Source organism: Apis cerana, linkage group LG9 (genome assembly GCF_029169275.1).
Source record: "Apis cerana isolate GH-2021 linkage group LG9, AcerK_1.0, whole genome shotgun sequence".
NCBI lineage: Eukaryota > Metazoa > Arthropoda > Insecta > Hymenoptera > Apidae > Apis > Apis cerana.
The window spans coordinates 10,293,700-10,310,454 of record NC_083860.1 but is presented as its reverse complement, the minus strand read 5'-3'; the positions used below and the strand labels follow the sequence as shown (position 1 = coordinate 10,310,454).

The following is a 16,755-nucleotide window of genomic DNA, read 5'->3' as shown; positions in this document are numbered from 1 at the left end:
GTAATTTCTGTTTCGATGAAAATCAATGTTAATTTTTTTCAAAAATTATTAATAATAAAGAAGACAAGATTATAAAAAGAAAGATCTATGGATAAATTGATAAACAAACTGTCTAAACAGAGACAATAGAACAGACTGTTGGAGATTAGAAGGTCTTTAGGAACGAATGAACGACGACTATCGTGTCCCTCTGGCGGCGAGGACCAAGAACACATCTGGCCGTTAAACCCGCCATTTTGACAAACCTAGCAAGTAAAATTCCAATCTAAGTAATTACCACGTATAAAATAATTTCAATTGATCGAACTTGTTAAAGCGCGCTCCTCAAAATTTTTCCGATATAAATCCAGAAGGATGTAATCGATTAATTAAGAAAGATCAACGGACGCCAGCTTGCACGAATATAAAAGTACGATGTATGGAACGCAGATGTTTCCCGCCTGTTATTCTAATTATGTCTATCCGTGTGTATACGCGTATTCCGCACGTATATCGCAAAGTCTTAACACGAGAGGGAGAGCATGTGTACATCGTTAATGCCGATCGATGACCGCGACTCGCATACATCTACTCGGTACATGCATTTATCCTAGCATTGGAGCCTATAGAGAGGCAGAAGCTCGTTGGTTTGGAAAATGTGTGTCCGGGATTTCACGGCGATGTATCGAGTATCTCGAATAATCCAGGTGGAGGAGAATCGGGATACTCCTCGTGTACAGATTTGACCAAGCCTAGACACGGACCATCACGGGCTAAACAAGCCGGTCGTCGAGTCTGATCGACCGATCACATTGTTAATCGTATACCGATAAGACTTTGTTTTCCTATTTCCTGTCGGTTTTTCGATTCACGTGGATCGAAACTGCTCGTGATTTCGAAGTATTTCTCGAATGTACCCTAAACGTCGAATAGTCGTAAGCGTACGGTGCAATTTTTATCAAAAATACGAGGTGTGAATAGTTGAGCGTGAAATTACTTCCTGCGAAAACGGGTTATTACAGTAGTGGCGATACCTTCGAGTTAAAATTTTGTTTCTTAAACGAGTTAAAGCGAGTTAAGGTTTAAAATAGGGTTTAAAACAAATAAGTTAATGGAGTGCGCGGAAATAAAGTAAAATTCATTTCGTTAGTAAGGATACACCTCGCTAAATCTTACATGATTTTCAAATTGGCAAACTTTCTTATTCCCTTTTTATCTAGGATAAATTTAAACGGCGAAGATGAAATTCTCATCTTATCTCTCTCTCTCTCTCTCTCAACATTAAAAACTTCCACTTTATTATTATTATACACATCCATTCCAATTTTCACCTCGCGGATAAAAGTGTGCGTATCGGGAGAGAACGAGGCAACGTCCGTTCTCTAATTCACTACGGCAAAAGTAGCAATTAAGCGACTCGAAATATAATTGCGAGTTAACGAATTCGTAATCGCGTTCCAACGCGAATCAATAACGAAAACAAACGGGGAAATAAAATTGTAAATTGGTTTGCGCGTTTCATACGAGATACATCTGATTAATTCACGGATGGGATCCCCTCCTCCCCCGATATGAATATTTATGCACGCCGGATACATTAACGGGACGCGATGTTGTTTTCGCGTATATCCCCCCCACCCACCTATCCCCTCCACCTCCTCGAACTGCGTAATTAAAATGTTTCACAAACGGCGGGCGGAACGGCTGTCGAAACGCGTCGAAACGGATTATACACCGTCCGGGAATGAATGTTTCCCGACGATTAAGAGCTCATTACTGCCCATTTCGATTGCCTCGGTCTCGTCGCTTTCGTTTTTCCAAAACGAAATTTTCTTCCCTTCCAACGTTTTTTCGGATCGCGTGGATTAGTGTTTTCAGTTTTCGGGAACGCGTGGCCGACCGGCGGTCGGTAAAAACGAGTTGCTTCGTAATTTCGCCACTTAATTAGGCGGCGCTTTAACTCGGAGTTAACGGGCGGATACGGTTGCACGCAGCAACGGTCGCGATGAAAGCAACCGGTTGGCGGGTGTTTGCGGGTATAAATAGAGGCGGCGAGAAGGGAAGGGTTGTTGGATTTCTGGTTTATCTCGGCGCTTAGCATTTAAATAAGCTTCCACCTAAGTTGGAAATAAGTTTCGAGCCGTGTATGTGTATCGCGACGGGTGTACATCAATGTCCGTTTTAAACGGGATGGGAACGCAGTTTCTAGAACGTGGAATTTCGGGCGAAATTGTGGCGAATTCTCGTCGAATCCGAGTCGTGGCGTGATTTTCGCTTTCTAGTTATTTGGGGCATACTCGGTACGCTTATCTTCGTCGTGGCGGGGAAAAATGAAAGGTGTCCTTGTTGAATTGTTAAATTCGAATAAAATTTCGTTTATTAAACGGAATCGGAAGGTTCGATCCGATCGTTGAATTCATCCTGGATTCATCCTTATCTCGAACTCTACCAGGGATTTACAAGGACTTTCGTGTCCTTTTTCGCGCGAAAGGGAAGGAACGGAAGTTATGGAAAATTATTTACGTCAATTTGTTGTTTAAGGAAGGAAAATATCATTGTACAAAAGCACGGTATAAATTTTATAATGAACCAATTTGTCATAGATTCGACCCGTGTCAGGGAGCAATGTTAATTATTCGAAGAGAATCATCCAGTGTTAAATAGAGAATATGAAAAAAGATATCGCTTTCCGTCATACGTATTTAAATTTTGGTCAACGCCCCTTCGATTTGAAAATTCGAGGGACGAGCGTGGTTTCTTTGAACGATGGAGCTCAATTCGGGGGTGGAGTTTTATGGCGAGCTTGGGAGAAGCAAGGGAAACGAGAGAAACGGGCAAATTAGTGTCAACGTGGAAAGTGGAATCTCGAAAGCCTCGAGAGGAGGAAATATAAATGTGGACACTTTCATCTCGGATCACGTAGTTTTCTTTCTTGAATTTGTCGTTTTTTCATCGGAGAGAGAGAGAGAGAGAGAGAGCTTGTAGGGGGTCGGTCGATGAAACGTGCCGTCGCGTCCTCAAGAAGAACTTCTCTAATGCAAAGAAAGAACGAAGCAAAACGAAGGAAACTGAAGCGATTGTAGATTGAAATTAGCATTCTTCGTCACGCGATTGTCGAGCTATTTAATTGATTCATCGTGGGTACTCTTCACGTGCATTTCCACGCCTAACATTTTTCCATTTATGTTTCATTGGAGAAATTAACCCTTTCGAATTCCCCTCGTTTGAATAATTATCGTATCCATAAACGGACTTGCCGATGTTTGCCGTTTCAATTCGCGCCATTTTATTTGTACGAATTTTTCCAATGCAAGGAAAGAATGAAAAAAAGTTTAAGTGATTGAAATTAGAATTTAATTAACTCATCGTGATTATCTCTTCACGCGTATTTTCACTCTTAATAATTTTTACGTTTCATGGGAGAAAATTAATCGTATCGATAATTCGATTCCAGAAATTAACCCTCGTATCCATAAACGGCATCTTGTCGATGATTGGCGTTTCAATTGTCTCTTCACGCGACTCCATATAATTTATACGAATTTTTCTAAAAAGAACAAAAAAAAGAATGAAGCAGAAAGAAGAAAATTAAAGTGGTTGTAGTATTAAAAAGGGTTGAAATTAACATTTAATTGATTATTTCGGCATCTTATCGATGATTGGCGTTTCAATTCTCTTCACGCGACTCCATATAATTTATACGAATTTTTCTAAAAAGAACAAAAAAAAAAAAAAAAAGAATGAAGCATAAAGAAGAAAATTAAAGTGATTATAGTATTATTAAAAATGATCGAAATTTTAATTTACTCATTGTGATTATTTCCCTATATTTATTAATATATTTTTTATATTTCACGGAAGAAAATTATCGTATAAAATAATCGTATCGACAATTCGATTGCCTCGCTTGATCATCATTCCAGAAATTAACCCTCGTATCCATAAACGGCATCTTGTCGATGATTGGCGTTTCAATTGTCTCTTCACGCGACTCCATATAGTTTATACGAATTTTTCTAAAAAGAACAAAAAAAAAAAAAAAAAGAATAAAGCAGAAAGAAGAAAATTAAAGTGATTGTAGTATTATTAAAAATGGTGGTTATTTCCCTATATTTATGAATATATTTCTTATATTTCACGGAAGAAAATTATCGTATAAAATAATCGTATCGACAATTCGATTGCCTCGTTTGATCATCATTCGAGAAATTAACCCTCGTCCGAATAATTATCGTATCCGTAAGCGGCATCTTGCCGATGATTGGCGTTTTAATTGTCTCTTCACGCGATAAGCTTAACCGCCTCGTAACCACGAAGGAGATATTCCACGATTTATATATATATATATATCACCACGGAACGGTATATTCCGCGACACAATATCGTTGGTGCGACGCCACGGACGAGATATCTCGCGAGTTTGTTTATTAGGGGCGAGTGTGTTGCTCCCTTTACCATTGCAACACACCGTGTTACCCGCTCGTCCTAATAAACGTCCGTGGCGTTACGATATCGCTGTATCTCTCTTCGTGTTTGCCAACCGGTTAACAGAATGTAACTAGGAATAATTCGTGGGACAAGCCGTTGGTAACGCGACAGTAGCCGCGGCTTTTAAACGTCGAATGGACACGATGCATTCATCCCCCCCTTGCGATATTTAAACCGCTGCTTTTCGAGCTTTTTCTCACGGAAAAAAAAAAAAGAAATAGTGATTTATACGAGTGGAATTATCGATAGCAGGGCATCAATATCGATACATTAATATATACGTTCTCTCGCCCTGATCGTTACAGGGTTGCCTCCTATATAATATCCTACTAGCAGTAGTCGATATCGTCTCGTTTCGTTTCATTTTGTTCCGTTTCGTTCCATTTTCGTTGTCACTATTCGTAACGTATGGCGGGATTTTTCTTCTTCTTCTTCTTTTAACTCCGATCCTCCCCGAAACGTATCGGGATGGGAAAATTGGTATCGTATTACGAATCACATTTGGACGTTTATTATTTGTTCGAAGATCGGAGGGGATTTTTTTTTTTCTCTCCTCGAATTCGACATCCAATCCTAATGGATTTCTATGATACATTGCAACTCTTTCGAAACAGAGAGACAGCGAAAAGTGTCCGTTTCGAGACGTAGAAATTTTTCTTAATCCACTTTTATCCGCCCACGAAAAGAAGCCTTGCCTGCGCAAATTTACCTCAACGTTCTCCGTCTTATTCAACCGCCCCGTTGAAATTATCCCATGGAATCAATTTTCGAGTTAGAAGGAAGTGCGTTGGAACGCGAAGAGGGAGGCGTAAAGGGGAAAATTGGCTTTCCTTAGACGGGACTGCACAAAGAGGGAGGGGAGGAAGAAGCCCTTTGCACTGTGAAAACGGAGAAACCGCACACAGGGATATCTGAATTATGTATACAAGGGGGGGAAGGGGAGTAAGCCGGCCGTCTTAAAGGCGTAACGAGCTGTCGATGTCGAGGCAACGAACCCTAACCTACGCCTTGCCACGTAGAATTTATCGGCACGTCATAACGAAAAGGGAGGATGCTTGTTCCGCGCAACACGCCACGCGATTCACGATTCAGACCTCTTCATTTAGTTGGCGGCACGACGGGGGATCTTGGTGTGTCAACGAGTTGTTACCCTTGGAGGGTTCTGATACGATTTCGCGTCGAGTGAACGCATGAATTTAAGCGCGATAAAAGGAGTGGGTTTTTTTATTGCAAAATAGAATTGTCGGTAAAGTGTTTGGGAAACGTTTGGAAAATTTTAATTAAAATTTCGGATAAACGGTATAGGAATAGGGTTCGTCGATTTCTCTAGGGTGGATACAATGAATATTTCCAGAATTTTGTAGGAACGACGCGCTCGTTCTCATTAACGACTCTGCCGCCACATCGTTATCGTTACGAGCTAGATTCACCTCGATTGCAAATCTTTCTATCGAAGCGTATCCAAAGTTTCAGAGATGATCGTGTCACGTTACGTTCTCCCGTAGAATCGTTAGCGAGAGGTGAATTTTCGAAATCATAATAGGATAGTGAACGTGGAAACGTCGAAAGCTGATTTCTAACGCGAGGCATACATAATTTCAGGGAGCGGACGTACCACCGTCGATCACCACTTTATCCATCCTCGATAATTTCAATTAAAAATTCCAGAGTTAATAATTTTTAATTTCCCCTTTTCGCCTCTTTATATACGTAATTTAATCCCCTTCCATTTCTCCAAACTTTCTTCAAAGTATATCCCCCTCCCCCTCGTCGATCCTTGACCCAAATATCGGATGTACGATCTGAAAGCCGTGGTGTATCGTCGAGCGAGTCAAGTAGCCATCTTTCGTGCAACGATTCGACCGAGATGGTACAATTGATACGTAAACCACTTGATCGATCGTTTCGTCCCTGTAATTGCCCCATTATCTTCGTTGCTTTCGATGTATCATATAAAACGCGAGGCTGGAATTTCTTTCTCATTTCTTTCCCCACGCAGTGTCCTAGAATTAATATTTAAGAGAAACAGGTTCATCTTTTCCTCTCGAATCCATTGCCGGATTTCCATCGATTTAATTCGCTCTTGCGGATATCTTATACGTCTTACGTATACATTTAGCCGCGATATGGCGATCGAGGAAGATGATACGGCGGGGAAATATCGCAATTAGACTTGTTGTTGGATACTTTTGCGGGTATTCGGCTTGTTCTCCAATCCTTGGAACTTTTCCATCTTATCGTATCGTATAGTATCGTATCGTATCGTATCGTATCGTATCGTATCGTATCGAGAAAACTTTGGTCGGCCAAGTTTTATCGCTTCTTTCCGTCCTTTCGTTCCCCTCCATTTGTGCAGAGATAGAGAGAGAGGGGCATTGGAAACAGGAAACATAGCGGGACGAAACAACCGGTTGGGAACAAAGATGGAAAGTTTGGGAAGCGGAGGAAGAGGGGAGAGGAAGAGGTGGCCGAAGCGAGACAGTTCATAATAATAAAAAATATCGATCGCCGTTCCGATTTTCCCAGAGATTTTATTAATTATTTTCACGTTTTATTAATTATATTAAGAATTTTCCTCCCCCATCGCAGTTAAATGTAAATCCACCAGAGAAAAGGAAAAAAAAGATCAACTTGATTAATTAATAATTTCTATCCAAAGGAAGGGAAAAGGGTCGAGATTAACAAAAATATACCGATTATTAAAAAATTATCAAAAAAGAGTATCAATTTCGAAAAAACTAGCAAAATTGAAAAGAATCAACTGAGAAAAGATATATAACGAGGATGTACATATAAAAGAAGGATGATCGCGAAAAGAAGAAGATTTTTCGAAAGTTATATACCGAACACCTCCTTTATTTCTCTTCGGGGCCAGACGAATTTATTCCCTCTCTTCCCCTTTCTTTCGCTTCTCTGCATTCTCGCGTAAGATGCCGTTTCATTCTCGCTCTCCATTCTTCTCCTTATAGCTTTTTCCTCGCTTTCCTCCTCGCCAACGCCTCGCACGCACGCCTCTGTCAATGTCGAATGGACGGACGGAAGGAGAGGAAGAGGGGGACGAAGAAGAAGAAGAAGAGGCGTGCAAGAGGCGACTCGATAGAAACGATTGCCCTCTCTTCGTCGAGATCCTCGATGAATCATGACGGGGATAGTTGGACCGAGAGAAACTCTCGCTCGTTATCGCTAATAAAATTCTTCTGATACACGCGAGAATTACTTTTCTTCCCCTTTAAATTTTCGATCTTGATCCATCGGGTCGATCCAACTCTCGAGAACGAAAGAGCTCAGGTGGTTATTACGAAGTTTGACGAAGATTCTTGCTTATTTTTCTTCGTCCCGATAATTCCAGTTTCGTTTGGATCGTAAAATTTCTTTTTTCTTTTTTTTTTTATTCTTTTTTTGAGCGAGATCGACGGGAAGAATTTGTAAAAATCCTCGTTGAACAACGAATACAAATTCGACGAAGGATCGAAGACCGAACTGGGATAAGAATCGCTTTGCTTCTGGCATAATACGCATCACGCGTGCAATTATCGTAAAATATAATTAGAAATCTCTTTGTTCAACATCGCGACGCGCATCGTGACTAATTGTTGAATTTGAAATTGCATAAAATAGGTTCAACGATCTCTTTTAATACACAATTGGATGAATTTATGACAAGTATAATCTTGTTTCTAGCGTAGCGTTATTATAAAATAATATATATATCTTTTCCTCGAATTATGATACGTGCTTATCCATTATTTAATTAGCATCGTTCGATTAAATTTAATTTAACCAAAATTGGCTTCCTTTCCTTTGGAAAAAGTAAATAATTCCAACTTTACTCTAATTTTTTTTTTTCACACATTCACTATTCTTCTTTAATTTTCGTTCCTTCAAATTTAACCAAAATGGTTTTCCTTTCTATTGGAAAAGTAAATATTCCAACTAGCCTAATTTTTTTCCACACGTTCATTATTCTCTTTTAATCTTAAGTTCGATCAAATTTAGTCAAAATTGACTTCCTTTCTTTTGGAAAAAGTAAATAATTCCAACTTTATTCCTAATTTTTTTTTTCACACATTCACTATTCTTCTTCAATTTTTGTTCGTTCAAATTTAACCGAAATGGTCTTCCTTTCTATTGGAAAAGTAAATATTCCAACTATATCCTAATTTCTTCTTTTTTCACATATTCATTCTAATTCTTCTCTAATCTTACTTCGACTAAATTTAACCAAAATTGTCTTCCTTTCTTGGAAAAATAAATATTCCAACTATAACCTAATTTTTTCCACACATTCATTATTCTCTTTTAATCTTAGTTCGTAGTTAATTTAATCAAAATTGACTTCGTTTCTTTTGGAAAAGGTAAATAATTCCAACTATACCCTAATTTCTTCTTTTTTCACACATTCACTCTAATTCTTCTCTAATCTCAGTTCGATCAAATTTAATCAAAATTGACTTCGTTTCTTTTGGAAAAGGTAAATAATTCCAACTTTATTCCTAATTTTTTTTTTCACGCATTCACTATTCTTCTTCAATTTTCGTTCGTTCAAATTTAACCAAAATGGTCTTCTTTTCTATTAGAAAAGGTAAATAATTCCAACTATACCCTAATTTCTTCTTTCTTCACACATTCACCCTAATTCTTCTCTAATCTTACTTCGATCAAATTTAACCAAAATTGTCTTCCTCTCTTTTGGCAAAAATAAATAATTCCAACTAATTTTTTTTCCATTATTCTCTGGAATAACGCGGGGAAGGAAGGAAATTGGAATTGGAATAATTCCGCGCGAATATTTGCGAAGAGTATACAGAAGGATGGTCGCAGGGGGGCTGGAGGAGGACAGAGGGCGGAGGGATGATAGGTTTGACGGGATTTAGTGCTTGTAATGGCAAACTCGACGTCTGGTGTTGCGGTCGGCTTCGACCGGCGTATTAGAGAAAGGCCGGCGGGATTACGTAGATGGGGTAAACACGGTCCCGTTTCTAAACTGTGTGACGTTTTCAAAGTTACGTCGCACGATGCATCCTCTCTCTAAATGCATTAAAACCTCTCGTTCGTAGCGCTTACGTAGCTGAGAGGCCGCACTTCCAATTAATCGTCCCACGAAAAACAATCGAAAAGGAGTGTCGGTAAATTCTTCGCAAAAGTTAGTTCAATTTTATACATAAAATTCGATCGAATTGCAAATTTGAGAAACGAGGTCCCCGGAAGTGGCGCGTCATTCGAATATTGCTTTTCACATTCTTGAGACGGGCAGAGAAAGAAGAGAACGGGTAGAGAACGTATGCATTATCGAAAATTTAATCCTTTTGCGGCTCGACGGGGTAGCGATTCGATTTTGCGGATATGTCTTGAGCGTGACTATATATTTTTTAATAAAGAAACAAACATCTGAAGAAAATCTACTTACGAATTAATACGAGGCAACGAAATCTGGCATAAATCACTCGCCACGCAAACTCTTATCGCGTGGAACGAAGTGGAAAACGTTGACAAATCGTGTTGAATTTCTAATATGAAGTAGTTAAAACTTATCGATAATTTATAATGATTTAAATTGAAATAGATATTTCGCGACATCGTTTCATTATAAAATTGAAATTTAAACGCTTATCAAATTTATTAGGATATTTCTCAATTATTGAAATGTGATCGATCGGTTCCCTATCTATATGTATTTCAATCTGTAAACGTCTTTAAAAATTTTAACGTATAATAAAATTTTTGGTTATTGTACGCTGCATTGAAACAATTACTTCTTTATAAATTTGAAAACGAATTTTAATTCGACCATTGTGCGTCCCGGCGACCGAGACTCGTAAAGATGTTATAATACCCGAACATAAGATTTCGAAAGTAATCGAGAAGCGGACGCAATTTCTCAAATTTTTACACGAGTATGGAAATCACGAAGAAAACTTTCCGATTCGTTTATTTCTAGAGTCGAGTGCAATTTAATTTTGGTTCTGTATGTACTTCCGTAACCTTCCTCGATCGATAAATTCTCACCGTAAGACACATAACGGGCCACTTTTTGTCCTGATCAGATACGAATTTTTCAACGATATCCGTGTATCGTCGTACAAAACAATTATTGGCTCGATTGGCTCGCGGTGATGGAAGAAAAGAATTATTCATCGAATAGGAACGATCGTTTATTTTTCAGAAAATTGATCGAATTCTTGATGACTTGATTATATATATATATATATACACATACACATACAGGTTTGTACATATGAAATCGATTTTTCAAATCTTTCTCTTCGATTTCCCGTTTGCACGCGTTTCAGGCCACTGTTCTTCTCTCGGCATCGTATTCGATCGCCATTTTTCGAGCATGTGCTCATTTCACCCTCTTTCGTATTCTATCCCATTTGAAAGAGCTGCATTATAGATCGTGTGAAATCCAAGTGTCTGACCCCAATCGAAATACGCCCGACTCGTGAGAGAAACAGGTACGTGCGAGGGGAAGAGGGTAGACACGGAGAGGATAGGATACAAGGGCAACGAGGGAGAGAGAGAGAAAGAGAAACATCGTTGAAATCCCATGTGAATCCGATGGGTCACGGAAGTAGAGTGCATCGATCAATAAATCTCGATAGAGATAAGAGCTTATGTAAACGCTTCAAACTGTCCAATGGACACCTATCTGACGTGGCATCGTCCGTGTCCCTGTTTTCCTGTTTGATTTCTATATCCTTTTTGACACGGTCATTCTTTTCATCCGCAAGGTGCGATCATTATGCGTTTCGACCATTCGTTCACCTATGCTTGCACCAAGAGTGGATCGTTTCCAAGGGTACAGGGTTGGATTCATCCGTCGATTGAATAACGAGAGAAGCTTAAATTTCTCTTTTATCATTTTTCTAATTAGATCGTTGGAAATCCAAAGTTTTTCCTCTTTATGGCTATCTATGTTAAAATTGGCCAAGATTCCATTTGACTTCGTTTTCGAGATTTGTATATGATATTTGATAGATCTACTTTATTTGCCTGACCACGATAAGTCCATACTACTTTAGTCTCCCAATTACTTACGTAAGAATAATTATATACTGTATTATAAGAAGTAAGAAAATTTAATTAATCGATTAAAGTTTTTCTTTTATCATTTTTATAGCTAGAAATCTAAAGTTTTTCTTCTTTCTAACTGTCTGTGTACGTATAGATTCTATTTAATTTCGTTTTCGAAGTCCATACTACTTTAGTCTCCCAATTATTTACATAAGAATAATCTACATATTATATTATAAGTCGATCGATTGTCGTGACAAGTTTCTCTTTTATCATTTTTATAACTAGAAATCTAAAGTTTTTCTTCTTTCTGGCTACCTGTATCCGTTGAACAAAATTCTATTTAATTTTGTTTTCGAGATTTGTATATGATATTTGATAGATTTACTTTATTTTCCTGACCACGACAAGTCCATACTATTTTAGTTTCCCAATTACTTACATAAGAATAATTTACTGTATTATAAGTAAGAAAATTAAATGGATTGTCGTGACAAGTTTCTCTTTTATCATTTTTATAGCTAGAAATCCAAAGTTTTTCTTCCTTCTAACTGCCTGTATACGTTAAGTTGGTCAAGATTCTATTTGACTTCGTTTTCGAGATTTCGGAGAACTATTTTAGCCTCTATTTATCTAAGACTATTTATCTAATAATAATTTACCTATTATAAGAAAATTAAACCAATCGATTGTCGCGCTCGATCGACAAGTTTCTCTTTCATCATTTATCTTTTCTATTTTCTAGCTAGATCTAGCTGGAAATCCAAAGTTTTCCTTCTTTCTGGCTGCCTGCATACGTAAAGTTGGGAGTATAAGATTTATTATTCAGTCGGTGTACGCAAGCTTCGGTTTCTATAAGAGATCTTCGTGTTTCTATAAGAGAGGCTTTATATCTTGGAAATGCGTTTAAACTGAAACGCCGTGAAAAATTCGCAATTCGCGCGTATCAATTTATAAAAACGTGCAATGTGGAAATATTCTAAATGTTAATGCAACGACGATATAACATTTCTCATTTTTCAACCCGCATATACTCGGAATCGAATTTTATCGTCGATGCGTTTACTTTGTATATATTATGCACAGGCTAATTTAAGGTATATTTTTCTCCGCGCAATTTGCATTCCTTGTTTTTGCCCTCCACTTTTGCCCCTCTCTCTCCACTTTTTCTCGATCGCGCGCCCTTATATATTTATTTTCCCCCCTACTTTTTCGCGCGAGTTCGACTTTCGCGAACCAACCAATTTTCACGTTCCACCAGATTCCAAACTTACTGTTAAACCGAACAAACTTTTTCCCCTAGCTCCCTCGCTTCTCCCTGCTCTTTATTATCAATTTTCCTGTACCGTGTTTCCAGACGCCTTGATAAAACCTCTTCTCGGTTTTTCTATCCTCACGAATCGTCGCGTTTTTCGATATTTTAAAATTCGAACTTTTCTAATTCCGAATGAACAAGTATTATATATATAAATTACAATTACTTGGTAACTTGAAGCTAGATTAATAATTATTCTCAGCCTCTATATTATATTAAATTATGAAAATAATTTTCGCGCAGCAAGTCAGAATTTACTTGGCACAACGAGTTACGTTCTCAAACGAATTTTCAATTACGCTCGCTCCTTTAATTTTTCAAGATATTTAAAATCCACTTTGTATAATCTACGCATTCTCTCTTGGCGCATTTCACGGACAACAATTACGTTCTTTTTTCTCTCTCGAAAGTTTCATGTACAAACGCTTCTCTTTAGATTAGATTTTGTTTTCCCTCCTGTTTAATCTAAATTCTCGCGCCCCCTCCAAGTTTTATCCTTGAATCCTTGGCCGAGGAACGGAGGGAGGGAAAGAAGAAGATGGAAAATCGATCTATCGCGAAAGTTGGAATCGCTAGCCGAACGAAAATAATAAAAAAATGGTCCCCAATCGTCAAATTGGATTCGTTGCAATTTACTTGATTGAACTTAGGAATCGGTGGACGAGACGAAAGCCAGTTTTGGAAATATTTCTTGGCTGCACGTGCCTGAAACAAACTTCCACCTGCGTCTCGGACCGATTCGAGAAACGATTGCTTCCTTTCCACCATTTTCTTTTTCCTTTCTCTTCATTCCTTCCACGTTTCCTCTCTTGTTTCGACCTTGCAAAATTATTTTCTTCCATAAAATAAAATTCTAAATCCCTTGATCAAAATTAATTTTTTTCCCAAGAAATCATCAATTATCGTAATAACTTACAATCGTAGTTTAAAAGTCAGAGCTGCTCGATCATCCGAACTTGTCTTTTTGTCTTCTAACTCAACAACGCCCTCTGCGCCCACTCTTACGAACTATGTATGCGCACGTAACTGTTCCAGAGAATACAGCGAATGGAAACGAAGAAGAGGTTGAGAAAGAAGTTTATGAACGTTCCCCGATATCCATTATCAAGATTTCGAATGTCTGGGTTTACGAGTGTTTACCAGCGGGATTCCCTCGTCCCGTTAATGGGAAGCTAACGATTTTCTGCAGCCCCATTATTCATCGCCGTTGGTAACCATAAAGTTGGTCGGGCCACGGTCGGTCGGGCTAATGGCAGGGTTGAACCCAGCAGTAAGGTCGGGGGAGAGGGACTCCTCCCCCCTCCAAATCGAGTATTAAATCGTTCTGCTAACGTGGCGCGATAATTTGTCGCCTGGGGGGGCAGGTGTTGAGCTCCGCTGGACTTACGGCCGGATCCGCCTGTTTGTCTTTGGCCACTGAAAACTTTATCGTCGATCGATCCCTCTGTAATAGACGATCGAACGAATTTTGAGAAAGGGGAGTGAATTTCTGTTTGTAAAATTTTTTCAAAGTTTTACTCGATGAAGATTTTTCAGGTAGTGATGATAAAAATATGTATCTCGAGGGAAGGAATAAAGTTCGACGAATAATTCGATAGTTTATTATTGTTTGAAAGCTTGGGAACGAGAATTAAAGTTAAGGAAAAAGGAGCGAAACTTTGATACAATTGCAATATTATAATAGCAATGCACGAATCTGCTTCACCTCTGATATCGTAATCTGAAGTTTCTAAAGTAAATAATAATTGATCGATTTAATTTCATTTATACAATAAATAGATGTATAAGAAACACATAGCAATATTTAAGAATACTTTATAAAAAAAATATTTTTGAAAAATGTGCGGGCACCGCGTTGAGCGCCTAACCTAACCCAACGCAATCTTAAATCAAGACTATTCGATATATCTTCCCTTCTTCCAACGCTAATAGATCGATAGAGATAATAAAAAATGATCCATCTTCGAGATAAAGACAGAGAGAGAGAGAGGGAGAAATTGAAATCCACGCGGAAGGAGCGGATCTCGAAGGAACGAATCGATAACTGACACGAGGGATAAGGTCGGCGAGTGGAGCAGCCGGCTGGTGAAACGGAAGGCCGCGGTCAGGAGGAGGGGCGGAGCTGAAAATGGAGCTCAAACATGGGCGCAGTAGCTCGTCAAAATTTGCTCACCGCATATTTGTCTTGACATGGCACGGTTATTACAGGATGATCGAATCCCCCGGCCGATGCGTCTCGTCTAGTTCCTCGTCTAGTGCAGTTTTCCAACGAGTCGGGGATAAACGCGACAACCAATAGCGATTCAATGCGCTCCGTTCGATCAACCCATCGATGCGGACGGATTCTCGACCGTTTCCCTCCAAGAGTCGGAGCCCTTGCAAGAGTTTTTCGGGGGATTGAAATTTCGTTTCGTCGGTTGAAAAGAGCGCAATTAGAGGCGCTGGTATTCCGGCCATTTCGACACGCAATTTCGACGTTGGCTCCGCAGTGGAGGAGGGGGGGCCGCCAATGCGTCCGCATTGTCCTTCCCGCGAAAATTTCGCGCTCTGGAAATTGTTGGAGAATGTTCAACATCGATGGAATGAAACGGTGTGAAACGGTCCAGAGTTTTTAGAGTAGTCGAGTCTGGAAATTGTCATCTGGAAAGTTCGTCGATCCTAAAAAGGAACTTTTATATTAATTGTTCTTCGAGAAAGAAGTTTGCAAATGGAAGGGATAGGCCTTTTTTAATTTTCGCACGAGTAAGTTGTAAAATTGGATCGTTGTTTTCGTCATTTTCAAAAACCTATTACACGAATATAGGGAAGCGCATATCTGCTTGCGCACTCCTGGAAATTACCCCCGGAAAGGAATTTGGACACGGGTCGATTATCGTAAAAGGAACGCCGTTTTATCAGGCCATTTTGTTTAAGTCAGCTTTGTAACTAATTAGATCCACCTACTCGCTCGAACAATATTCCGGGGCAACAGGAGGCGACGATAAGCGCGATAAGAGACCCTCCGATTATCCCAACCACTCCGCAACCTGTGCACGTGCAACAACACAACGTGCCACGATCGAGCAACATTTGTGTATGCAACGAAAAAAAGAGAGAGAGGGAAAAATTGGAGATCTTGTATTTGCTCGTAGTTTCGAGTCCATCGTTACGAAATTCGAGGAAAGGGGCGCCATTAATCGCGATCCTAAGGATAATTAGCGCGATGCTACTTTTTGCATGGGGCAAAACCGTCCGCTTTTTCCGATGTTAAATAGCCGCCTGCGCACGGTGGGATATGCTAATAAGGCAAAACACGGGTGCGTGGATTGGCAATTGTCGGATTCAATGAAAATATTTACCCGAATAAAGGATAATTGTCGAATGTTGTTGAATCCGCGCGCAAAGAGAGAAGAGACAGAAAAACGAAATCGCGTTGCTTCGAAACAAGGAGATTCGAAATACGAGCGGCTTTTCTTTTTTAATTCTCGAAAAAAATCAAGAAGAGATAGGTTGATAGGTGAAAAGAAGAGGGAGATTTTTCAAGCGAATAATTAATACGAAAAATCCCTTCGAATGCAGTTTCGTTTCGATCGAACAACCCGACGGAAGCATCGTTGCCGGTAACAGGCACAAAGATTGTTCCGTGACAGGTTGCAGTAAACGTGGCCGAGGTTTTTCACGTGGTTTATTAAACGTTCAATTTGTCTATTGTTTTCCGCTCCAAATCGTTCTCTTCCGCCCGACCACTCTTCCCACGGACACGGTGTTCCTCGTTTATTGGACCTTGGTCGGGGCGCAAAAGCTCGATGCATCCTCTGCCATCTGTCGGCGTAAACAACGCGATCCGCCAAGCTGTTGTTGTTGTTTTTTTTTTTTTAACTCGTTACTCGGGATAAAAAATCGATGAACGAAATAAAATATTTACTCGCCGTTTTTATCCAGTGAACGTGGCGCGGAGGAAGTGCCGCGAGAAGAGAGAA

General features: G+C 39.4%; 2 protein-coding genes across 17 annotated transcripts in view; one reads left to right on the top strand and one right to left on the bottom strand.

The window, feature by feature from the left end:
• Positions 1-16,755, bottom strand: part of LOC108003606 (igLON family member 5) — a 361,825-nt gene that overhangs the window by 23,792 nt on the left and 321,278 nt on the right. For 7 of the 13 annotated variants that reach the window (XM_062079518.1, XM_062079523.1, XM_062079521.1 and 4 more), the window contains one exon: positions 14,970-15,343. The exons of the other annotated variants lie outside the window; for them this stretch is intronic. In XM_062079518.1, the coding sequence (XP_061935502.1) occupies positions 14,970-14,988 (19 nt within the window). In that variant the 5' untranslated portion in view covers positions 14,989-15,343. The remainder of the gene's footprint in view (positions 1-14,969; positions 15,344-16,755) is intronic. 13 annotated transcript variants of the gene reach the window in all.
• Positions 1-16,755, top strand: part of LOC108003620 (zwei Ig domain protein zig-8) — a 236,933-nt gene that overhangs the window by 31,401 nt on the left and 188,777 nt on the right. The window lies entirely within an intron of this gene.